The sequence below is a fragment of the Meleagris gallopavo genome, chromosome 4 (genome assembly GCF_000146605.3).
Source record: "Meleagris gallopavo isolate NT-WF06-2002-E0010 breed Aviagen turkey brand Nicholas breeding stock chromosome 4, Turkey_5.1, whole genome shotgun sequence".
In the NCBI taxonomy this organism is placed as follows: Eukaryota; Metazoa; Chordata; class Aves; order Galliformes; family Phasianidae; genus Meleagris; species Meleagris gallopavo.
Genome location: NC_015014.2, coordinates 1,569,801 through 1,596,310, shown reverse-complemented (window position 1 = coordinate 1,596,310; position 26,510 = coordinate 1,569,801). Strand labels below are relative to the sequence as shown.

At 35.4% G+C, this 26,510-nt stretch overlaps 1 protein-coding gene across 1 annotated transcript in view; it reads right to left on the bottom strand.

Annotated features, from left to right (window-relative positions):
- The window catches only part of GRIA2 (glutamate ionotropic receptor AMPA type subunit 2), a 76,273-nt gene that overhangs the window by 5,162 nt on the left and 44,601 nt on the right, over window positions 1–26,510 (bottom strand). Inside the window, exons 6-12 of the mRNA XM_019615095.1 lie at window positions 19,617–19,784; window positions 19,228–19,332; window positions 18,407–18,517; window positions 17,071–17,277; window positions 16,186–16,556; window positions 12,483–12,681; window positions 408–655 (exon numbers count right to left, since the gene is read on the bottom strand). Of these exons, the coding sequence (XP_019470640.1) occupies window positions 408–655; window positions 12,483–12,681; window positions 16,186–16,556; window positions 17,071–17,277; window positions 18,407–18,517; window positions 19,228–19,332; window positions 19,617–19,784 (1,409 nt within the window). The remainder of the gene's footprint in view (window positions 1–407; window positions 656–12,482; window positions 12,682–16,185; window positions 16,557–17,070; window positions 17,278–18,406; window positions 18,518–19,227; window positions 19,333–19,616; window positions 19,785–26,510) is intronic.

Genomic DNA, 26,510 nt, shown 5'->3' with positions numbered 1-26,510 from the left:
ACTGTTCAAATGCAGCCATTCGGTTTTAGTTTCATGAGCAGAGCGACGTTTTCTACAAGGTATGAGGAAATAGACTCACACTATAAGCTAGTAACGTGAAAAGCAAATCTAAAAAAAAAAAAGGAAAAGAAATAAGAAAACAATCCTTAAAAACTGGAATGCTTAAATAATAATAATAATAAAATGAAAGTTTACACGGTTAGAAAACCTGCAAGAAGTTTAAGGAAGTATCCAAACATTTGTAAACATCATCACTATAGGCAGTTTCATTTTGATATAATGTTTGAAATGCAATGTTTGAGAGTTACCTCATATCCTTATACAAACCATAGACATCAGTAAAGATACATCAGGGTAGGTGGGATACTATAACAACATTTAGCATATTGTTATACTATTCCACCCACCTTAATGAGGATCCTTTAGGTGTGGCGATGCCGTAGCCCTTGGAATCCAAATTCCCACCAACTTTCATGGTATCACAGGGTTTCCTTTGTTCGATGTACTCATTCATGGTTGACTCCAGCAAGTAGGCATATTTTCCTTTGGACTTCCGTACTCGAGCTACCCCTTCTGCTGTAGTCCTCACAAACACAGATGGCTCTGCACTTTTCATATAGGTCCACATTTTATCAAACACTGCAATTTTAGATCTCTGTGGAGACAATATGAAGCCTAATTAACTAATTTTTACGTAGACAGCAAAAGCACACGTGGGAAAATATGATTACACTATTTCAGGCAAGTTTATTAACCAATACATTATCTTTTTCTAATAATAATATGCTGTCATTGTATATATGCTTCATATTTCTTATATTGAAGCTTTGAAGCAAGCAGTGTTACTTCCACTTTATTAGAAGCGTGCCAGATTAAAACATAAGAAACATATTTAAACTTCACTAAAACATTCACCAAGAAGGTTCCACTCAAATAAGATGATCATTTTTTTATGCAGCTCTCTGCAGCTACTTATTATGCAATGACAGGTGAGCTGAGATGCATCAATGGTACTAGAAAGATTCAGATTGCTCCACAGAGGATACTAAAATTGCTATGAAACCTGAAGGGAACATCAGTAGTGAGGCACCTGTTTCAAGGTTGTTCTTACTTGTAGTACTATGCATGACTCACTAATTTAACTTGGCAAAACAGGCATCTTTTTCCCCAGAAAGAGTATGATCTAAAGCACATTTCCCTGGCTTCAACCAATTGGTAGTTATAACTATAAGTGGCAGTTATAACTACCAACTGATAGTTATGCATTAACCTGAAAACAAAACAAAACCTCATATTGTCACATACTGTACAATTCCAACGAAGAAAATGGCAAGCATGTGTATATATCATCACTCTTTATGTAAGCTGAGCAGAAAACCTAAGCATGCAAGCATTTCACATTCCGCTTTGTCTGATCAAAATCACTATGAAGCTAAAATGAGAGTTAACAATGAAACTTAGATGATTTTCTTAAAGAGACAACCTTAATCAGTATATGAAGTGGGCAAGAACAATAAAGGATAAAATAGTGCAGAGTGCAATACCATGTTGGATAAAACTCTGGTATTATGGCATTTCTACTTTGCTGTAGAAAACCAAGGACCATTTATTTTGTAGTCACCCTATGTGACTTAACTACTGTCTGTGTAAATATACCAAATCTCTGCTGTAATAAAATGTATGAGAAACACTTCTCCATTGGAAGACATAATGTACCCTTCAGAACAGCACTTAAACTATAAATATATCTTTAATCAAATCATTTTAAAAATAAATGAACCAAGTATAAAAGCATGAGAAATGTCTTCCCTGTCTCCCAAGGCTTCACTGTCCCTGTGTTATAGCATTATCATTTTCCCAGACTTATCCTTTTTTGTCCTGAAATATTGCACAGAAAGATTCCAAGGCTCAGATTTTGCCCTCATCTTAGTACATCTATTAGCTTTTCAAGTTCTGGTAGCGCTAACCATTGAAGGTTTTCCAACTATTACCAGCATCTACACATACAATAGCACAGTTGAAAGTTCACTTGCAGATGTATTGTTGTATATTCTGATCTGTTGCTCTACACATACTCAGTATACCCATTAACATCAAAATGGTTGGATATACTGAGCATGACCAGCATGACTGAGAAACTGTGCTGAAGGCAGCGTGGATTTCTCAGATTCCTGCAACATCTGCCATATTGAACATGCATTGCTCTTGTTCCATTCAGGAAGATCCTGAAATACAAACATTCTAAAACCTATGGGAAACCTGAAAAATGTTACAGTGCACCACCTTTGAAAAGCCAGTTAACAGCGTAAACTGTCACTGTGTACTACAAGCTGTCAGTAACAATCCAGCATTACACTTTGCCTGTAACTTACCTGAAAGGCAGATAAATGCCTCTGAGATGGTAAATAGTATCCCAAGCTGAAAGAGAATTCTAACCCGAAGATTCAAGTCAGTTAGGCTATTTAATTATCTGACCAACTCCTATACCATCATCAGAGAGTATAAACTGTAAGCTGTAATTATAGCAAAGTGGATAGCTTCCTGTTATCTACTCCCTGTGTTGCTCAATTCCCCAAAAGCAAAGCTACCAGAGTTTAGCTCTTCAAGGTGCTCACTCTTCTCCATTCATAGTCCACTCCGAGTTGGACTAAGATGTTCCTAATCTCATACGGAGGAGATCAGTCTTTTCTGAGTTCTCACTCTCTAAATCAAACCCCTTAATTGAACCCAGATGCTCCATCCCATTTACTTCACAGGTCAACATACATTTGAGAGCAAACATCCAGCTCCCTACATAGGACCCACCACTATAAAGCATGCAAGGGACATTTAGCTTCCAACAGTGATATAAAAATGATTACAGTGATTTCTAATGAATTATCATAAATTTACTCTATAAAACAGAAAACAAATTTGGACTAGCTTAGATCCGTCTCAAAGGTTTTAGCTCAACTCAAAAGAGAGAATATCTAAGGCAACTAAGTGCCTGTCATCACAATTTTCATTATAATGCATTCAAATCTCATGTTGCAGAACAGAAAAGGTTATGCAGACATTTAAAACATAATTTCCTCACTGAAAAAACATTCAAGTACTAAATAAGTATACAAATAAATACATATTCTTCATTCAAGTTAGGCTGCTATCAGGAGCAGCTTCTAAAATAGATTTAACTGCCTTTGCTTCCTTAACTGAACTGCTTCCAGGTTTCTTTCAATGACCTTTTACAGGTTTTACATACGTATATATAAAAGTTACGGACATCCAGATAAGTTTGTTCTGCTTCCACCATTCAGCCTTAGTAAAACACAGCTCCCCATTTCCCACCATCACTTGACAGAGATCTGATCACAGCAGATAAATGCAAAGGAAGAAGGCAGTTGCATTACAGGGTGGCTGGCACTGGATGTCTGAATGGGAAAAGGCGTAAGAAAAAGATTTCTCAAATGGTCAAGTGTTACAAAGAAACTTCCCACTAGATGGCTCACAGGTTCCTTGCCACATCACCGAAGGTAAAATAATACCTGATCCAGCAACCACAGAAATAAAAATATATAATGGAAAACATCACCAGAAAATAATGCTCAGATTTTTTTTCATGACTGTACAGTCTTCTCCAATCATGAACACTGAAAGAAACATCATGCTAGAGTTCATACCGCTCATAGTCTACCAAGCCCTACCAAGTCAAGGGATATGTCATTATTCTTCCTTCACATTCAGTAGAAACAAAAATCATAAATGTCTCAAATATTCCGTGTTCCTGCTACAGAGTACTTACTAGCAATAATTTCTGTTTTAGGAACATTATTTCCTTCAACTTTCTTATTTCCATCTAAAATTTGCCTTCTATATGAAAAGCTATGCCTAAAGGATGTAAAAATAAAGACAGTGTCCAAAGAGACCTTTACCTAATACTTCGCACTTACATACAGGTGAATTCAAAAGGCTAGAATTATCTGTTTGATAAATGAGTATGCATGCTTAAGCTATTCACCTATCCAAAATCAAAAATACTTTGAAAAAGTAGCGGCAAGAGATTATTTAAACTTGGTCAGTGCTATAGATGCACATATATTATTCCTATTGAAATGATTCTCCTCTCTTTAAACTGCACTTGCAAGAGTACACATTCATGAGCAACAGTGGATTACAACATGAAGAAACAGAATTCTCGTGAATGCAGGGTGCCCTGTGCACAAGTTGGGCTTTCATGCCTCTTCCTAAAATATTTTTTATCTGGCATCAATAAAATAAAATTAAAAAAAAAATCAGCAGTGCTTCATTAAAAAACACAGTGAACCAAGTCAATTACTTCATTATTTAACTACATTAATTGATGTGGCTTACTGCTATAAAAGCATGACACTCAAGTATATAGATGAAATGTTAAAAGCTAATACTAGTTTCATTATTACAATCATTACCAACATGTAAGCACAAGACACATATTCATAATGCACTTTTTTCTTAACTTACCATTTCCACAAAAATATAAAAGCATCCAAACAGCTACAATTTTTTTTATTATTATCATGTCACCACTGTGCATCGTGACTATCAAAATTATTAGAGTACACATCCCATTTAGATGTAAAATACTGCCTCCATTAAGAAACTCATTAGGAAATTAAATTATGGAAAGCTTTATCAAATTAATTAACTGTGTATTTTGTAGGTCATCAGATAACTTTTCCATTTTGTCATTCAAAGACCTAATACTCTTAAAATGGGATGCTGTAATTAGTGTGTCACTGATAGAAATAGCTCCCCACACCACAGACATTCTAATACACGATGATCTTTGTACTGCAGATGTAGAACTTGAATTCTCAATTGTGGTTTGTGTTAAGATCTTGTTGACATTCCATACTGAAGGACACAAATCAAAAGGGTCATCAACAGCTAGAATCTTCAGCTAGAAACAAATCTTGCCAATTTACACACTAAACCACTTGATACATTCCCCCTTCCTTCCCTCCCACTTGCTCTCTCCCACTGTGCCAAAAAAGGCCAAAACTATTTTTTCAGGCTTTTTAATTAACTCAAATTAAGTATTTTAGAAAACTTAACCTTGTTTATATTGGGTGGGTACTGAAAGTGAATAAAAATAAAAATACTGATAATTTTACTAATAATGGGTAAAACTAATGGAATGCTTTTAAGATGCAGTTTTACAAGCTTTCCAGTTTCCATAACTTAAATTGAAATACATAAAGTATACGTAAAGTATCTTTAACACATTTTGTCTTAATAAGAAGTTTAAAGCATTCTATCTCAAGAATGCATTCCTCAAAAGCCTACTTAAAACAATTTGTACTACGAATCCACACATGAAAAGATAGCATATGTTCATGTACAAGACAAAAACCTCATGTCATCATCATATTCATGTGATTTAGAGAGTTAAATGTTCAAACAAGCTTTTCTAATGAAGGTATGTTAGCATTACAGTTTCAAGCACATTTAATCACTGTTGAAACACTTGCCAAAAGGATTTCTCCTCCAAGTTGTTTTATTAGGGTAAATTCAATTTCTAATGAACCTAAATTCACAGGAATCTAAACTCCTCTCCATTCAGCACATTCAGAAAGTCAAGGCGGGCCATTTAAATATCATTTAATTAAAAACCTCAGATAAATGCTAAACAAACTAATTTCTAGAAAGTTGACCCAAAGGAACGTGTTCTTTGAAGTCACAAGAAAAATCTCCTGCCCACTCCTAAAGTTATCTTCACGACAACAAACCTCCTGATGTGGAGACAGCTGTACTGCTGTCATGCTGCAGTATCTACTACCACAGCTTTGTTACACCACTGTACTACAAATGCAAATTTGTAAGTAGGATCTTGATTTGATCGGAGGAAATCTGATAACGTAAAGGAAACACTATGTAGTACAAACTGAAGAAACAGCAAACAGTAGCAGATTTTCCAGTGAAGAGAGTAGGAGGAAGGAAAGCGTATCTGCTGTGCACTAGGAAGACGGTCAAAGAAAAAAGGTATAGAATCATAATCTAAATTCCTATCTTATTATTTTTCACTTTTTCAAATGAGATTGAATTAAAGAAATAATAAGTAATATGATGGAGAATGTAGAAGTGATCAAAATGAGACAGATACAGAACAAAAATCTTATTGTGCCTATATATGGGATGGGTGAGGGAAAAATAAACTAAATCATAAACACAAAGCACTTTATCAAGAAACTGCAGATTCCTTAGTGAACTGCAGATGCTATTGCTGTAGTCTAGAATCTAACATACTAAAGGTATTTAAGAAGAATGAAAAGTCATTAAAAACAACTACAGCCCTTTTGGCCTGAAGTGCAGCATGGAGCACACAGCCTCATCTCACATTTCAGAATGAAAACATTTGAAGATATAAATGAGTTGTATTCGTAAGAAAGGAAATTGGGTTGATCAAAACATATCAAGCCAAACAACAGGAATTATTTGTTATATAAGAGAAGTGGAAAATTCTGAGCGCTAGAATGACATAAATGAAATGGAACTTTTTAGGTTGGAAGCATTGTCCAGCATTTTAGGACCAATAAGAAAATGTGCAAGGAAATGGAAGTTGTTCAGATGGAGAAAAACAACAGAACGGGAAGATGAATCAATCACTGTCATCAAAATGTACTGTAACAACTAAGGATGAATTAATTTATAAAACACTCAGGCTAGAAAATAAATTTCTAACAATCACATGATGTGATCGTTAGATTGTGACATTACAGGATGACCAGCAGATCATCCTAGGGGTAGTGCAACTCCTTTCACACCAGTGGAGAATCTTCAAACAATGGTTCAGGAAATTCATTGCACCCAGCACAGAATTATCTACTTCACAGCATACCTGGGTTAAAACATCAGGAAAACACTTGAAAATTGAAGAGAAGATCAAGGAATAACACATTTCTTTCACCAGACGCAATTTGCCCTCACTAATAAGAAATGAAAACTCTATTAAACATTTTCTTTTCAATAAATATAATGCAAATGGTAATTAAAATTAAACTGGGTACTATAGAAACATCTTCTGAAGCACCACAGCATTTTGGTCACTATAGGCTTGCTGAGATGTCTGCAAAAAAAAAAATCAGGATTTCAGGTAATGCAGAAATAAATGTTCCCAGAAAGTAACAGAGATGCCTTGAGAAAAAAAGAAAAATAAAGTATTTATTACTGCATTTGTTATTTTTAAGTAAAATTTCAGAATGACCTAAATCAGCTAAGTGTATTGCCCAGATGTAAGAAAAAAAAACAGAAAATGAATCAGTTGAACTCTCTAGACCAGAAAAAAAAAGTACAACCACGTCTTCACTTGTTTAATATTGGATGCGAATGGCAGTCTTTCCACTATCTCAATATCTCTTCCTCTGTCAAAACTTCAAAAGTCAAAGCAATATTTTCTAACTGTATCTCTTTCAGGCACACACGAAATTCAGTCCTATGGCCTCTGTTGCTTAAGGTGCAGAGCACAGTCCATGATAACAGTTACACAATTTCATAACTGAGAGTCTTTAGTCTCCATCGTCCCTTGAACATCCCTTGAGCTCATCAAAATTTAAACCTGGAACATATGCTCTGTGCAATTCTTCTGCATCTCAAACAAACAAAAAAAGCTGAAGTACTTCCATTTAACAATTTCATTTATTTATTTCTTTAAATCAGTGTTTCTTCTCCCTGATTTTAGAGATTTCCTAGTATTTTTCAGAAGCTTGAATAACATCTTGAGTGCAAAGACAAACTGAGACTCAAAGATTGCTTGCTGTATGCTTTTTCTCTTTTTGTGTAACATTTTATAATATAATCATCAATTTAAATACTTTTTAAAGTAAAGAAATATTTCAAAGTATTTGTAAATCTAGACGCACCAGGCTGTGTTGAAGATTTTCAGAAAAGAGAATACTAATCTTTAGCCAAATTTTCTTTTTCAGGAGAAATGACTCAGGGGATCTGTCAGCTCTTCCAATGTTTGCTGCTGGCTTCTCACTATGAAGAACAAATTATTATATTTCCAGATTTTCGATGCCTAAGTTTTCATTGAGGAACTCTCGACTCCTGCTTACTCTGTTCAGTGAAAGCCAAAGAATACTCTCCTTGTGGAGCAACTCTCCTTGCTTCTCCTTTGGCAAAGGATCTATTCTTAAAGGTCATCAATGCATAATGAAACAGATTCATCTGTACATGTCACACATGTATGAAAAGTTTTAAAATAAAAACCAATGCAGACATAGAGAATATAAATTAGCCTAGTTATTGCTCTGCGTGTCACTTTTAATTTCTGAGATGTCTTCTGACCTTACAGAACAAGTTGCAATCCATCTTTTAAAGTGAAAAGAAGGTAGAACAATTGATTTCATTTGTCAACCACATTTGTACATATTTTTTGATGAGTAGTGCCGGGCAAACAGCAAAAACAGGACTGAAAGTTAAAAGGAATTAGATTTGTGTCTGTTTGTATCACTTTCACACCCATTTTCCATAAGTCTCTAAGCTAATGAAAATAACAGAAATGTGCTGCTGAATACTCAGATTGCATACTTACACAGCTGTACTTTGTTTCTTTCTTCCACTATTGTAGCTCAGGACATCTAGCACAGCAAACTCAGGAATTTAACACACATACACATTTCTTTAAAATTAATTTCAGCAGCAATAGGGGAGCAGTAGTCTGTCTTCTTGGGTTACGATGACTTCTACCCCTCAAATCAAATATCTTGGCCAATACCATTAATATCAAGTATATTTAGAGTGGCTGCAGAGAGATCACTGGCAATAAAAATACCATGTGCTCTAGATAGTGCTGACAATACCTACCAGAGCAATGAAATTCTGCTGTCCCACCATTTAGCTCTCCATCACGTAGCATCTACTGTCTTACAGCTGTAAAGATGATGTGCTTGTACAAAAGAACTGAAGTGATCCCTGCATCTTTCAACCTACGCCTGCAGTCCTGTTCACACTGCCACTGTTACAGTCTACCTCTGATTTGAGAAAAACAATGCTTTTCTGGAAAAGCACAGCCACACACAATTTCTTCACCCATTACTTCAGGCTGTAAACCCAGAAGAGAAAATGCAACCGCAGTGCACCGTGTATCTTTATTTAGGCTTTCAGTTGCACTAGAAACTCTAAAAGAATATCTCTAAGAAAGAGAGCCACTAGTGAACAACAGAACTGACAAACATCCCAGCTCAGTAAAAGAACTCTGAAAACCTGTATTGTACTTGCAGTCCCATTAGTAGCAACTTTGAGATATCCTGAGGAAAATTATTCCACGTCAAGAGACATAACTGATCTGCTACTGAAGAAAATTTGTGTATCTGTAACATTATTGTTATGCAATAATATTTTCCTGCAGATTTTTACTGTATTTCTTTCTAATGCTGTTAAAACCATCTGCACCATGTTTCTGCTTACTCTCTTAAAGAAGCAGTGGGAACACTGGACTACAATTCCTGGTTCATGCTCTGTTATGTTTTAGTGCCAGCCAACACTACTTGAGTAGATGACTCAATGGCTGGTATCCTGAAACAAAACAGTCTACCAGGCAATGTGACGTTTGCAGCTTGCCCAGTTTAACACAACTACTAGTTAACCTCTACTAGTTCATGTTATTTAAGCATTTACAGAAGCTGGACAAAGATTTTAATCCATTTACATATATATACTCAGCTATTCAGAATATAATTTTTCATTTAAGTTTAACCATTTATCTTATTGCTGAGAATTTCTGCCTGCAAAATGACAAAAAAACAAATATATCCCAATGGTGACTCACTCCATCTTCAAAACACCAGGTAACACAAATTAAGTCTTTTATTCTTTAGACATACTTTCTTCACAGAGAAGAACAGAAAAATAGCATTGTCTAGAAGAATAACTCCCACAAAACTGAAGTCAGATGAGATACGTACTCTGTAAGTAAAAGTCATGATGGAAGAATGTGGAAGAACAATCACTGAATAAACTCAGTGTACTTTAAAGGAGACTGAATGCTGTTTGGATTCATCTAGCGCTGATGATTCATTCAGAAAATAAAAATGCTTGCCAATGAAACTCTGAAAGTTAGAACAACAAATATATTCAGAGATACTGTAAGCATTCTGTGGATATTCCAGGGTGAAAAAGGAAAATTGAAGAAAGACAATGAATTTCTTGAAGTAAGTTGTTGACTTAAATAATTCATTCAGATCTAGCAGTGGCACATTCATTTCTTAGTCGTTGCAATGCAGTGAAAAAATTCCTCTTGACCTGAAGTGCTCCAGGTTTGAAACCATTAACTGATTTATAGTTTATATGATATTTCACTTTTATGATTGGCAGAAAGATACCATTTGACAGAAGGATGTCTGTATTTCAAAAGAAGCTGTGGGAAAATGCATGCAAAGGAATAAGCAAAAGGAATAAGCAAAAGGAATAAGCAAAAGGAATAAGCAAAAGGAATAAGCAAAAGGAATAAGCAAAAGGAAGTAAGGTTTTTCAAAAGTGAATCTAGAAGCTAGATTACAAAAGTTATTACCATTTCACTCTCAGTCTATGTGGTACAAGTCTGATCAAATTAGCACTTTTATCATTAGGCAGATCTCTGATTCTCATCACGGATTAAAAAAAAAATCTCAGATAAAATGTTTGAAGTCAGCAATTATTTCTTCTATTGTTTGAGTGGCTGATGAACTTCAACTTACATACCTCAGCAGGTAGCTGGCTACTGTCACCCAATAACAACTTCTCCTCTCTCATTTCTGGCATCCTTCATTACTCATTTACTTAACCCACCTGCTGCTAGGCATATATCCCAACTGCCTCAGCTTTTTACAATAGTGAAAAGAGGTGCTCCCAGCTCTCAGACATACGGTCTGATTTTGGGGTGGTCCTGTCTGAAGCCAGGAATTGGACTGGACGAAACTTTTGAGTCCCTTCCAATCAAGGTTATTCTATGATCATCACAGAACATGCTTTAGCATTAAGACAAATTCTGTTTACTGTTCTTATCACTGCTATGCAATAACTCCTACTTTTTGTGCTGAGAAATGAGGGCTCTAACTAGTGAATATTTAGGTACAGTGTACATTCCACCAATAGAAAGCATACTGGAAAATAATATCATTTCTTGAAGAGGAAGCAGACTAATTGTGGGAAAAACAAGCAAGCAAATATTTATTTTAATTCATGACAGTAACAAAGACCTCTCATTAGCTTTCTGCTAGAAAAATACTTAACTAGTTTCCAACTGTTCAAAAAATGTGATTTCTAAAGTGAAGTCATAAGAAAATCACACACCTACTCCAATTCAGGTACAAGATTCCAGGTGAAATTTTAGTCTCCTTAGTGCTAAAGACTGCTTTTCACAGAGTTCCATTCCTAAAACACGAGTTTCAGGTTTCAGAAAGAAATTCTGACAACTATTTATTGAAAAAGAAGTGGGCAAGCTGATGTGATTTGGAGCATATAGTAGATAGAGTCATTGGACTTAGCAGCTGCATCACATGAAGTGCATCAATTGTTTCTGACAGAAATTGCTGAAGTTTCCGGAGACCATACTAACTTTTTACAGATCCAAAGCTATCTTAACAAAACATGAAGAACAAGCCTCACAAAGCCCACACTTGTATAAAAGAGTACTTGGGAAAATGCATATGGATTCAAACCTTCTAATTCTTGTAACTGACCACCACAGAGTGTCTCAACCAACATTAGTGAATCCGACACTAAGAGCACAAATACCTCATCATGTAAATACACCACACAAGTCTGAGAATCTCTGAGGAGAAACTGTTCAGAAAATTTTGAATAGCCACAATTATTATAAGCTTTACACTCTCATAAACAGAGATATATTTGTATCCTTCCAAACACTGCTAATACTTTTAGCATGGAACGATCTTTCTTTTACTAGCTTACAAATCAACTTACAAACACACTGAGGTAGAAGACTGACAGAAAGCATTACTGTAATGCAAATACAAATTACATCTGTTTTCAAAAGCAGGCAAGCATTTTCAACAGTAGCAAACAGGGCTGTAATCCACTTCCCCTCTGCAAGCTTGAAAAATAGGAAATAATAAATCATGGCTGTGCACCTTCTCACATTCCTATTCACTGCATGACTACCTAAAATATAGCACTACTATTAGTCTTATTTAAAACTGTTAGCTAACTGTCTTAGGGCCTACAGAAACAACATCAACTCCGTTTTATGATCATGTCTTGTTTTTTTTTTCTTTACAGTGGAATATTTTTAGGTAATTCCTTGCAGTCACTTTTATCTTGCATTACTTATACCATGGCCCCTGGGTTAACATACAGATAATAAAACGTTCTGATAATTAATAAACTAAAACACACTTATATATCTTCAAGTTAAATTGTACATATCACATTTTTTATAGCAACCTTTTAATAATGCCTAGGGAGAAAACATTTACACAAGTGAAGACCTAGTTGCAACAAAACAAAAAAGTAGAAATTCTTACCCTAAAAAACTCTTTAGTGGAGCCAGAATCTAATGTCCCATATGCAATTTCTGTTTGCTTGGAAAGATCCTCTGCACTTTCAATGGGAGACACCATCCTCTCAACCGTCAGGAAGGCAGCTAAGTTAGCCGTGTAGGATGAGATTATGATGAGGGTAAAGAACCACCACACACCTCCAACAATGCGCCCAGACAGGGATCTAATAACAAGTATGAAATGGATTTGTAAAGTGAAATGAAAGTCCTAAAAAGGAACACGTTATCAGTTTTATGCAAATGATGCATTATGCTACTGGGAGGCATTTCAAGTTATTTTGCAGTGCAGTTCTACATACTAAGAGCACGGGGTAACCATTGCACACTTCACTACATCTCCTGGACTCTGCTGGAATCAGAACTCCAGAGTATACTTTAGAGATCCACTTCTTCAGTGTTCTGAATGCCCTGAAATGAGATTGCTCATCTCAAATTGCTGCATTAGCACATAAGCTTATCATTTCCCCTGATACGAATTTCTGTGACACAAAAAGAATCAAACAAAACCAGTAAAACAGACCTTTCAGATAAATCAGGATGCACTTAAAAATTAAGTCTCTTCAGACTGCTTGTTTTTGTGAGACATTCAGACAAAGACTGATTTTTACAAAACAATGGCTTATGCTGCTACAGCCTATCTATACTAAGAAACAAACAGCATTATTTGCAATAAAAACTGGCCCAGGGAATACCCATAAATTAAGAAGCGCACACAACTTTTGAAAGATACAAACATTTAACATGCTGAGGACTAGACGTGACACAAGCAAACTGATCATACAGATAAAACAGTGAAGAAAGTGTGTTTTTTAAACAATGATAAACTGATGTTTCTAACTGCAGCAGGTTGGCTCTTATGGATCTTTGTTTTGCATCTCCTGCTCAAGAAGAAAGAAGAAAAGAGAACTCAAGAAAATATACAGAACAGTATAGTGAACACAACTAGAGGAATTCACTAGCTTTCAGTACTAAAAAGTTGATAGAATTATTGATACTGCCATCATTGTCAAGCTTATTTCTTAACAATCTTTTAAAATTCGAAACTACTTACTACTTTGTTTCCAAACAAGACATTAAAGGAAGGAAGTAGTACAGAATCTTTGGAGATGTACTTAGTTATTTGGCAGAAATGTGCTTATAGTTGTAAGCCTAGTATTAGGCATTGCAGTAGGTTTGGTATGTCTTGTTTGTCTCCTCTATCTATTAAGTAAACAAATCACAAATCATTCACCTGGCCTGCAGTACTGTGAATGAGATGTCAAATTAATTCTGATACTAAATATATACATATATATATATATAGGTCTATTTATCTTTCTACATATACTTTTTGAAAGCATTCTTTGATTTTAAACACAACAGTCACGTAAAGCTGATTTATTAAACTGGGAAGAAAAATAAACTGAAACAATTCTGGACAAATAATCTGGAAAAGATTTCTGATGACTGAGACAAGAAAAATCATAGAATCATTAAGGCTGGAAAAGACCTCTAGGATTATCTTTTCCAACCCACCACCTATCGCAGACTCACCGATCCAGTCCAAAACATGAAAATCAAGTTAGATATGGTCCAGTATACATTATTAAAAAGGACCATAGAAAAGAAGTTATTTCATGCTCCTTCTAAAATGAAATACATTCATTTAGATGTCTTCTGTCACTTCTGACATAGAGGTAAACTGAAAACATAATGATTCTATAATTGAAAGATTAAATTCCATGATAAATATATATTTGCAGGGTAAAAATCTATGACTGTGTACTTACTGTTTATTTTATCCTATCTTATACTGTACTGATAACATCTACTGTAAAGGATAATTCATCAAATTCAAAAGCCAGGATCTGTCAGCAAAGAACTGTTACTGACCTTGTAAAACAAGGATAAGATCAGTCCAGAAATTATGCTCCCACATTACATTTTTGTAAATAAAATTTTTAGGGTGGTCATTTGTATTCAAAATTTTCCCATCTGTCTGTTCCAGTTAAATAAAGCTTTCGTTTTTCAATGTGTATTTTTAAAGAATTCTAAACTTGGTAATTATGTGGCAGACTGAACCCACATGTGTGTAAACACCCCATATCTCAGATCAGTAATGTTTAGTCTTAATGTAAGAACAAGAATTGAGGTGTTTGCAGCCCTTTCATATTTTTACTGTAAACAGATAAAATATACAAACTAAACACATTTCTCAAAACATGTTTGCCATGAAATAAGGTGTTCCTGAACACTTCGGTGGCACTAAATCGGCCATGTCAATCTCCTTAATAATTTCAGATTCATGCATCTTTATGATGGCTACTTACCATGCTGTTACATCACCTTTACAACGTTATCAAACTTTGCACAACAACTGTTACGCTTTAATAGCCAGTAACATTGAAAAAAAAAAAAAGTCGTTTTACTATGGTCATGATTCAGTAGCAATAATTATATAGCTAACAGGGGACTTGGCAAACAACTTGTAAAGTATATAATCAATATAAAAACCCAAAGCACTGAAATTAAGACAGCTTCTCATGACCTGAAGTTGTTCTCTCTTCATTGTCTCATCTCTTGCACACAATTCTTGCCATGCTGCCTGACAAATCTATCACATCTTTCATCACAAAGTGCTGCTATACTTCTCTGAGCAAATTAAATAAAACTGATAAATATCTCACACACAGGACGTGCTCTCTTATTTCTGCAGAACTTGACAATCTGCTGTTGTCTTGTGGGATATAAAAAAAATGCTCCTTTTGGGTGATTTTAATTGCAAAACAATCACTAGACTCCCTAAAATTTGACCTATTCCATTTTAATTTAGGGCACTCAGAAGAAAGCTAACTCGCTCGTTATAGTTAGGAAGATCTGATTTAATTTCCCAAAACCCAGTTGCCCTACTTCACTTCTTACTACAGTTCCTTCAAGCAGCAAGTAGTATTTCTCTACCTACCCATCACTGCTGAATCAAGGCTAGAACCACTTAGGCACAAGGGAAACAGAATATTTAATGAGCTGCAAAGGAATTAGCTTAAGTGCTTCACTGTTGTTCCTAATAGGGTAGGTGAAAATCCATGAGGAATAAAGCATTTATAAACTAGACTTTCAAATTCATTTTAGCAATTTCCTTTGTGACTTTCAGAGAACTAGGCCACAGGAAAGCAGCAATGTTTTGCAACTGTTCATAATAAACCAGAGCGATCATGGGATTTCGATTTCAGTTCAAAGCTCTCCTATGGAAAAAACAGTTAAAAACTGTTGTGACATGTAGTGAGTTTTAGGGGTAAAGTGCTGCCTGTGGAGTTCGTGGCTAATATTCTACCCTTCTTTCCCATTACAGTTGTTGTGAACCAAATGCACTGTCAACTGTAAAATGGGAATATGCAGCAAAAACACGGTACCCCTCCAAGAAGGCGTGGAATGATTTGAACCTTATGCATTTTCCAGTCTCTCCATGGTACATATAACTTCACTTGGCAAACGTACGATTGACATTAAGACAGTTCTGAACGTTACCTCGTGTCAGAAAACGGCTTTTATTTCAAGGCCTTCCGTGATTTTTGGTGAGGAAAAAGAAGCACGATAATGCATTTCTTTCAAGTGAAAATATATGTACCATGAACCTCCATCCACTGGCTGAGACCAAAAATGCACAAAGTTGAAAAAGGCAAGTAACCAACCTTGGCGAAATATCGCATCCTTGCTGCATAAAGGCACCCAGGGAAAACCAGAGACTATTAAATATCCCAAACTCATTAGTTGATTCATTAGTCTGTGTTTCTCTTCCATCTTCAAATTCCTCTGTGTGCCACTCGTATGGACTAAATCTGCTGACCAGGAATAAAACTACACTGACCCCAATGTAGGCAAAAACAATGCACATCCAGATTTCATATGCTAATGGATCAAGAAATGAAAACACTCCTGGCTTGGACTTCTGAGGTTTCTTGATCATTATTGATATCCCCAGGCTCATAAAGGGCTTTGAGAAGTCAATCACCTCTTCTCTCACCAATGTTATAGTTAATGGAGCAATTGCAATATCAGCTTTCTGTAAAGAAAAAAAAAAAAAAGAAAGAAAGAAAGAAAGAAAAAAGAAAATAATAGCTAATATAATGATCATAGTTTAGTTTCCACTGCATTTCATAAATGAAAATAGGACAGCAGACATGGCTAACATTCTTTCCACTGAAAATGTCATATGGAAGATACCAGAAATTTTTCATTGAAACTCTTCTTCCTGAAATACATGCAACCATATGGTTGACATATTCTAAGCTTCCCAATTTACATATGCCCTTTTAAAAGTATATGACATTTAAAAGTGTTAGAAAGGCCTTTTGCCTGGTAAGAAGGGTGAAATATATACTCATTTCCCCCCCCAGATTCACTTATATTTAAAATGCAATTCTGTGCCTTACTTTTTTTTTTTATTCTAAGACAAGTTATTAATTCTTTATCAGAGGAATCAGATAATTTTCCTCTACTTCATGAAGAAAACTAAACCAAATCCCACAAATCCCATCAGTCATTTTAAATTGTTTTATTATAATAGATATTCTTACCCCATAAACAAGTTCTCCAACCATCCCATTCCATATTTTCGTGTCTGCATCCCTGGCCCCATACTTGCCATCCCCAACAATTGTGAGCTTGTATTTGAATCCACAGTGCTTAGCAATTTCTGTAGCCAGGTCCACGCAATAGCCCTCGTATCGATCATTTCCTTCAAGCATTTCATGATTTTTCTTCATCATAACATATGGGGACTCCTGCACAGAAAGAACTTGCTTCAGCTACAATGTAAAAGTTGTGCATTTCCTAGATTAGCAGATTTTCCTTTTACAAGCAAAAAAAAAAGAAGACAATAACAGCATGTATGATTCAGGTGCCATTATGTCAGCCGTACATGATTAATGTGATGCATTCTGTGAAAGATTTAAATGCTACAATCTTCACAGTCGTATACAAACAATACTTACAGGTATAGAGATCCCAGCAGTATGTTAATAATGATCATGAGCGTTAACAGGAGTTACGCATTCAGAGAAGAGAGAATAAGTTCCAAAATCTGTTTCTTTCTCTCTTACAGTTTGGACAGAAGAAGGCAAAGGCATTTAGTTGCTTTTGTTGTTGTTGTCTTAATAAAATAAAATTATTTCCTATTTCATGGCTATGTTCCTTCCTTAAAACACACTTCTGGCTCTTCTTAAGGCTAGAACTTAATATTGAGTTTTTACACAGAAAAATATATATCTACAAATGAGCAGTAGTTCTATCATCAGCAAAACTATGAGTGCTTTATACGTTACATTAAAAGGAATTCACCTCCTCTTTGCTCAACTGTTATCCAAATATTCTTGCATCCACTGGCATTACATTAGCCTGTGACTTAACCAAATTGATAAAGAAACTTTGCAATACAAAAATGTTGCTGTGTAACAGTACATAACACTGCTTTCTAAACAATTACAAGATAATTTCTAATTTTTTTTTTATCTCATACTTTACCAGTCCATACTAGCTAAGATTCTGAAGTGCAAAAATGAGTCTCCTTCCTGTCTGGTAAAATTCATTTCCTAATAAGCAATCGATTAATAATTACTACTGTGGCTACATCATTTAAAGCACTCTTTTTCAGAAGCAGGTATTTCATTCCTGATTTCTGGCCTAAAAGAATAACTTTCTAGGATGTTCTCTTCCCAGACAATGACAATCTGTCTTCTACAGAAGAAAACAGCATACCAAATTGCATTTCCTTTGTTTCCAGATTTTATTAATGTATCATAATGAGTAACACATCACAACCTCAAAAAACAAACAGGAAATAAACTAATATTAACAGGAGAAACAAATCACTGTAGAATACACTATCTTCAGACAAAATATGAGGTTAATTACCAAAATAGTGGTGACAATAATAGTCTTATTCTCTAGTCCTGAAGATTCATTTCCGAGAGGGCCATCAAGGGGATTCACAACCATTTTGTCCACTTCACTCCAGTATCCAATCTAAAGAGAGTTTATAGGATGCACAGACACTAGTGAATATGAACTTTCACAGAAAAGTTTAAGTATATTATTACTATGCCCATGATTTATGCTCTCAGGTAACTATTCTAGTTAAGGATTTATCAGTAGATATTTATATTTATAGGTACTATAGCAAATATTAACAAGAATGAGCTAATGGTATCCGTACACATTATTCTGGCTAAAGTAAATATATCATTTTCATTCACATATTAAGAACTTTCAGAAGCAATGTCATCTGCTGTGAGACTGAACTGTTATCAAATACTCCAGATTAGAAAGACATGATAAAATGGCTTCTCCCAAAGGAATTTTGATTTACAGCAGAAAGATAATCACATTTAAACAAACATTACTGAAAAGCAATACTCTGTATTTGTCATTCAGATGTATAGCTCCCCAGTCACTGGCTTACATTCAGCATTTCAGATCAGAAAGTAAGATGTTTAACCCACAAAACCGAAAGGAAAATACTGTCACATAGTACTTACCAGAAACAAAAACTCTATTTGTTAGAAAGAAGTAATAGGTGCTTTTACTCTGCTCTGCAAGACCAACATAGAATATATCTCTGAATAAATATTATCACAAGTCCTGCTTTAACTCATTTGCGGTGTTTTATTACCTACCTTAACCCTCTCTTTAGTGTGATAAAACCTTTACAGACACTGTAAAACAATTCAAATTACCTTCCGAGGGCCAGTACTTTTGAGTTCCATGACGTTTATCGTAAAATTGATTCTCTTTCCATTCTGATCAAACTTTATATTCCCTGTTAGACCTTCCACCTGAACCTATATAGATGAAGACGAAAGTGGTAAATGAATTAAATTATGTTCCTTTTTAGAAAAATGAATTTTGCTTCCACAAATAATCATTGATTTATCAAAAACATTCAGTTTGGACACTTTTTGTACCCAACATAACTTAGCAAAGGAACAAATTCCTGATGTGGAGTTAATTTCCTCATTATTCTCAGCAAGATCCAGGCAGGTTAGAAGACTAGAAAGTTCTTTTCAAGCATTCATAGAAGACTTCACACACGCACTCATCCCAGCATTCATTCTAGGGAAGCTACCTGTTTCAATGCCCTTTCTATTTCTACACCATGACCCCAGGGTACAGCTGGATTTGCAAGACAATCTCCAGCATTTCCTCTTCTGGAGATCTCAATCCTCTGCTTACGCAAATTACGGAAAGCTTCTGTCATCACTTGCACAGCATCATAGGTCAGAGCAGATGTGTACTGAAAAGGAGTGAAAATATTTCATTAAAAAACAGCTTCAACTTCAGCATAACTTCTAGTATTCTCCATCCATTTGACATAGAAATACATTAAAAATAAAGATGATAATATGACATCCTTTTGTTTTGAGGTCACTGCCATCCGAGGGGCGCCTGCACTGATAAACCAACAGTGCTCTCCACAAGAGTGTTGGAAAGATAAAGCTGATAAGCCTGAACTGAACATTTACAGCTGTTTTCATGGTGTGAATTCCATTATTCATTTCTCATCAGAACTGTGTAACACTTCGGTGTCCAGATATGGCTGGAGTTCATAGAGATGAAAAGGGAAAAAAATAATATCCACTATTTAACCTGAGCACACCTTTAGAAATAAGAATTTTTTACTCTTGTTACACTCTTCATGGAGTGTATTTATATACAGAACACAAGATATATGTCATCCCACATACAGGCTCACAAAACCAAAGAAAGAATATTGGTATATACATGTGCTTAAGTTATCGTTACAGAGAAAGGATCAGGAGAGAAGCTGTTTGGTAGGAGGCAATATCTAGGCAACCCTTTGAAAAAAAAGAACACATTATGGGCTGTGGTGTCTGGAGGAAGACATGACATTTCTCAAAGAATGATAGGCAAGGAAGAGTCCCATGTTCCTAATCTGACAGATATAAGGAGCTTTATACCTTACAACTTTTGAGGTATTACAGAAGAATCTCGCAATCATACGCATCAGAGGCTGGGGCTAAACAGTCAAAAGTAGTTATCTTTAGTTACTGGAAAATTCTGCATTGTAAGTAATTGAACAAAAAAATCACATGTGCATACACATAGAGGACTTAGGTAGACGGATTTTATGAATCCAGGACATTACAGTTATTCCAAATTTAAAACCCATTTTTGGAAATACGGGACAGAATATAACCACTTACAGGCTTATGAATGAATGCAATGATCCCTATGAAGGCTATTAGATGCTGAAAATATATAAACTGTAAAGCAGTGAGAAATGATATATTGCCTCTTTGCTTCAATGGCTCAGACTTTAATGAGAATTTTAATTAGCTAGCTCAAGTCATGCAGAAGGTTGTTGTAATTCTAACCAAAGCAGTCCTCTGAATTGAGGTCATTTTTGTATGCAACCACTAGACCTTGGAGAGGAAGAAAAGAAAGGTGGAACTCTTTTTCGGATGTATAAACTTACTGGATGATTAATGTGAATATTCTCAAGAAGGTTCTTACAGCGATTCGTGTGAAAATATTTAAAAGGATCAGAACAACAGAAAAACAAAGTAAAAGACTGGCTGGGTTGGCATTATTTTCTACTACTGGAGTCGCAGTGATGAAATGAGAGCACGGATATATAGATGAGAAGGTAACAGAGAGAAGAAAAGATACTGAAATATTTTTTATGGGGACCAGATAGCAATGTTGTTTGAAAAGTAGATCTGCATTATAGAAATAAGTTGGACACTGTTGCATTTTGAGAAAAGCTTAGCATACAGCACTGTCATAAACCACCGATACGTTGAGTACAGAGGAAATAAAGCCTTGAAATGGAGAAGCTGCAATGCCAACTCAGTTTTGTTTCATTTGATAATAGGGATTTTTTAATCCTTTATCTCAAGAATATAATCCTAGTATTATATAATTAGTGGCCTGAACATCCACAACTCAGTTATATACTCAGTTTGTGCAGGGCTTTGCCTATTGATTCACATCTATTTCTGTGTATAACCACACGTGAAATTCACATGTGCTAATTTAGGTTAAATCACATTTAATCTAGGAATCTCAATAAATTTTACAAACACTTTACACCTTGCTATAGGGGATGTCACAAAAGCAAACATCCCGTTCGTAACTTCTTGCACTAGCTCCTAATAACCTTCATGGAGATTATTACATTTATTCATTAAGGTGTAGATTTAACACTGCCAAACTGAAACCTCATGTCCAAATAAGAGACCTTGTGACCATAAATGGGATGTGACATACAGATAACATGCTCATGCAAATAGATGAGCGTGCCTGTGTGTCTGTATGTGTAAAGACAACTGTCATGAGTTAAAAGATGCATTAGCACTGCCTTGATTCACTTCATTTTATGACAGATTCATTCAGGTTTAAATCTACATTATTAAAATCAAAGGGAGCACTACCTGGAATATTATTCTCTACAAGTGGAATGGGCTCTTACAGACTACTGCTTTCACAGTGCTATAGAACTAACTTCATTTCAGTCACTTCCAATATTAGATGATAAACTGGGTAAAATTTAATAGAAAATACTACTGATATTATTACACAATTCCTGCAAAATTGCCTGTATTTATTAAAGCTTTGCAAAGAATAAGCAAGAAGATGCTCTACATTATCATAATTTTGGAGCTATGATAATAAGGTGATAATATAAACTTGAATACTCTGAAGTACCCAAGGACTTGCTGTCTTCTTCTATGAAACACGGACTGCATCGTGGCTCTTGCCTACAGATTCCATTAATTCCTTTTGCAGTCACTTCTGAGGCTATCAGAGGAGCCCAGGGTACACAGCTCAGATACAGATGTCTACACTGTAGACACAGTAAAACAAACAAAAACCACCCACGGGGACTTCAAACAAGCAGTTCAGTCCAAAAGCAACAGAACAGTGAGAAAGAAACAAGTAACAGGATAGCTGTGGCAGAGACTGAGTCAAAGACTACTGCACAACACACCCGGGAGACCTCAGCTAGAATGGCTTATACAGCTGAGTTCAGGGAGGCTGAATTCAAATTAAATGGGTATAGAAGAGGGCTCTTCACCCTACATCACCAATAGAGGTAGAGAAAAATACGATCAGAAAGCAGATATGAGTACTTTCCTCAGCTGGAGGTAAGATTCAAAGAGGTAATAAAGGAAGCACTCCTTGTTGCAAGTGTAAGTGGAGAAAAGCAGATGTTCAGTATTTTTCCTTATATTTAAACAATTTCAGCATACTCAAGTATAAGCATAATATAAATCAAAGCAGCATATACAATAAAGACTCAAAAGTGTGTCTCTGTATCTTGTGGGGATACAAATGGCTGCCTTACCGCTCTGTACCAGCTATCTTTTTCCAGTGATTCGCTAAACAATTTATCACCTTGTTTGCAACATTTCTGTAGAGTGCAGAGGCTAATTTGAGCACATTAAGTTGTCACAGACATTTTCTTCCTCTAATAAGCACATGGATCTCGCAGGAAAAAAAAATAAAAATTAACACCAATTACTTGCTTATGAGTCCATGGTGCTTGACAGAAATAATAAAAACAATTACTTGAGTTTGAACCTGAAGAATTTATTTATGAAAACCATTACTTCTAATTCATCCCACTGTTTGTGGAAACTATCCATCCTGACAAAGTAACTGTAAAATCTCATCCCTTTGTGTAATTTTACTTCCAACCTTAAAAAGAACACAGCTGCAAAAGAACAATGCAACTGATAATAATAATTACCTTTAAACAACGAAGAACGTAAGCCTTTTTACTCATAAACACATGATTCCATAAAACTCTTTTTTTTCCTTCAAGTACAATCATAGAATCTCAGACTGGTTTTGGTAGGGAAGGACCTTAAAGGCCACTCAGTCCCAACCCCCTGCCATGGGCAAGCATCCAGCCTTGCCTTGAACATCTCCAGGGATGGGATGTCCACAGCTTCTCTGGGCAAACTATTTCAGTGTCTCACCATCCTCTGAAAAAAAAAATTACAATATCTAATCTGAATCCCCTTCTCTTTTAGCTCAAAACCATTCCAGTGTCCTATTTACTATCTGCCCATACGAAAAATCAGATTTGAAATGGATTGAAAGACCTATTATGAATGTTGAAGTGCAAGTACGATAAATCGGAACATTCAAACTGGCTGCTGCAAACTAAACTAATATACATATCTAAAAGGCTTCAAATAAGAAGCTATGCTGTCTTCCTAAAAATGAATCTGACTGTTCAGAAGCATCTTTAACTAAAGTGCTATTTAGGTCTGTGGGTATTTAAAGATATTTTGTAAGAGGAAGTCCGGATGCAACAGAACACAATCACCTTAGATTCTTCTACAGAAGAATCCTTTTAAAAGCTAAGAACAAACACTAGTGTAAAACCTTTTTGTCCACTTTCCATTTACAGCAATGACTTTTCTTTGCCACTCTCAATGTGAGAGCAGCCTACCAACCTGTGTTGTCCTTTTTCTTAACTGCTTTGCCCTAGAAACACCCTGGAACCTCTTTCAGTTCATATGTTCTGGCACAAGCCACTTCCACTTCAAAAATTAATAATAAAGGCAGTGATAAATCATTAAGTACATGTGACTAAAAGAAGATAGACATTTTTAAATGTAAATTGCTATTTACTAAAATATTTACTGAAATATAGTTTTCAACCACTGTTCTTTTATTGATAAAAACGCCCATTCAAGCATTATCATCTACAACAAATACCCTTGGTGAACTGAGCTTTCATCCAAGAAACTTACTGAGATGATTATAAAAATGTATCCTATATCACTTTCCAGAAGAAGAAACTCACGGTTGGTGTAATTAATTATTTGAATAATTATCACTAGAGATTAGAAATTTGGTATCAGCCATTTTATAATACCATGTGAATAGTAAGAATCCAAAACTTCCAGCAGGCTCTTCAGCTATTATAGCCAGTCAAAAGTCCTACACAGATCAAAGGGAATACATGCTAGTAATTATCTTAGAAATTTAACAATACTGCTGTAGAAATGAACCTAAATTGAAATTTCAAATTCCTTGGATTAATTGGATTTAAATTTTAGACTAGCCTACTATATAAAGACAAACTAAATCTTCGAGCTTGGTTTTAATGCACTCTGAATCATCATAAATGGAGGGCTACACAAGGCATGGGGACATGATACTACAATTTACCCTGCACAAGTTCACTTACCATAAATAAATAAATCAGCACACTGCACTGTTCTAAAAATGTCCAGAGCCTCTCATTTGAATACTAATAAGTCTTCAAAAAAAAAAAAAGTGCAAAACCTGCCTACCTACATGATCAAGTCTCACCTACCTCAGCCAACAAATACCCCAAGTACTTGTTACTTTCTCTAGGAAAAAGAATGTCTCTTGTAACCCTTTTCCTTTGAATTACTTCGAAGCAAATTAAATATGCCAATCTTACCAGGTCATTGATTTAACCAAGAAGTAGCAAATTCCACAGAATAATAAACAGTTCATGTTTGCTACTCTTCCACCCTAGATTCTAGCTGACGATACACACAGCTACCCAAGCACATAACAGTGAGCTCCAGTCCTCAGAAGACTTGCAAGCACTTTTCCTTTGGCACAGTTCAGCCACTTACGCCGGTAGGACTGAAGGATCTGGGTCAATAGTTCTTTCTCAGGGTCTGAGACAAACCTGCAGGTGATACCTCAAACAACCCACAGCTTTCATCCTTCGAGTTCTTTTTAAAAAACAGATTACTTATACAAAGGAGTCTTAAGTTATTAAAAAGAAGCATATAATTTCGCAATGAAACTTCTTGCGCCCTCGTTCTTCAGATATATTTTTTATAAGTAGACAAGATTGAATATAGGTATTCAAAACTCAGGTAAAATCAGGTAACTAGAACTGCTAGATTCTATTTTTATGTCCAGCAATCAGGAAACCAGAACACAAAGATAGAAAAATATAGGCAGAAAAACCTCACAAATGCAAGACTACAGTTTTACACAGCCAAAAAACAAACAGTTCAGTTCCTGATTAAGCTACGCAATATTATTGAAATGTATTCATTTTAATCATTATAAATTATTAAAATCCACTTTGAATTGCTTGAATTCTGGCATTGTCAATCACATTTCTCTATTAAAAATGTATCTGATGCAACAGAAGAACTTACAGCTTTTACTAAATGCCTGGTGTTATAAAATCATTCCAACATGCTGCAATCATAATGAGCATTCTCTAAAATGAAGGCACTGTTTAATTCACAAATTGTACACTTGTGCTGAGTAGTATCTAGATTGCTTCCTGAGTTTGCAGTCTGAAAAAACGTTTTTGCTGTCCTCTTCTTTGTTACTAACAGTGAGTCATCTAAATGCCACTTATTTCTGCAAGCTTTTATATTTGTCTGCATGTTCTGTGCATTCCTTTCTTGAGGTATACCAGCACCTGAAGAGTTAGACCAAAAGCCATGCATTACTCCCTGCTCATTCTTCCTGACTTATCAGTTTCAGATCAGCAGTTTCCTATTTTTGCAGTTCTGCCATGAACAGCACACTGTTTTGTACTATAAACAGGCATTTCAGATTCTATAATCACGTTAGCTCTGATAAAAATAGATCTCATAATAATTCTAGAATACAAGATTGCTGTTTAAAGAAAAAAAATTGAAAATGTGAAACTACTAAAATCAAAAAAAATCAAAAGAAAGAATAACTTATGATTTTGCTCTTAGCTACACATTGATTGCATGTGGGAAAAGGATGACGTACCTGAAAATGCAATCTAACACATTCTGAACATCTGAAACATGATGTACCTGCATGATGCAGTTTAAGGCAGTGAAAATAACTTCAGTGGCTAATGGATTGTTGCCATCTTCCAATACAGTGGTGTTCTCTATGAGTCTGAGCTACTTTAGTTTTTCAACTGGGCAGCCACAAATTCTTTTCTGTCTGCTGCCTCCATTATGTTTATGCCAGTAGAGAGTAAATACTTCTTGCATTT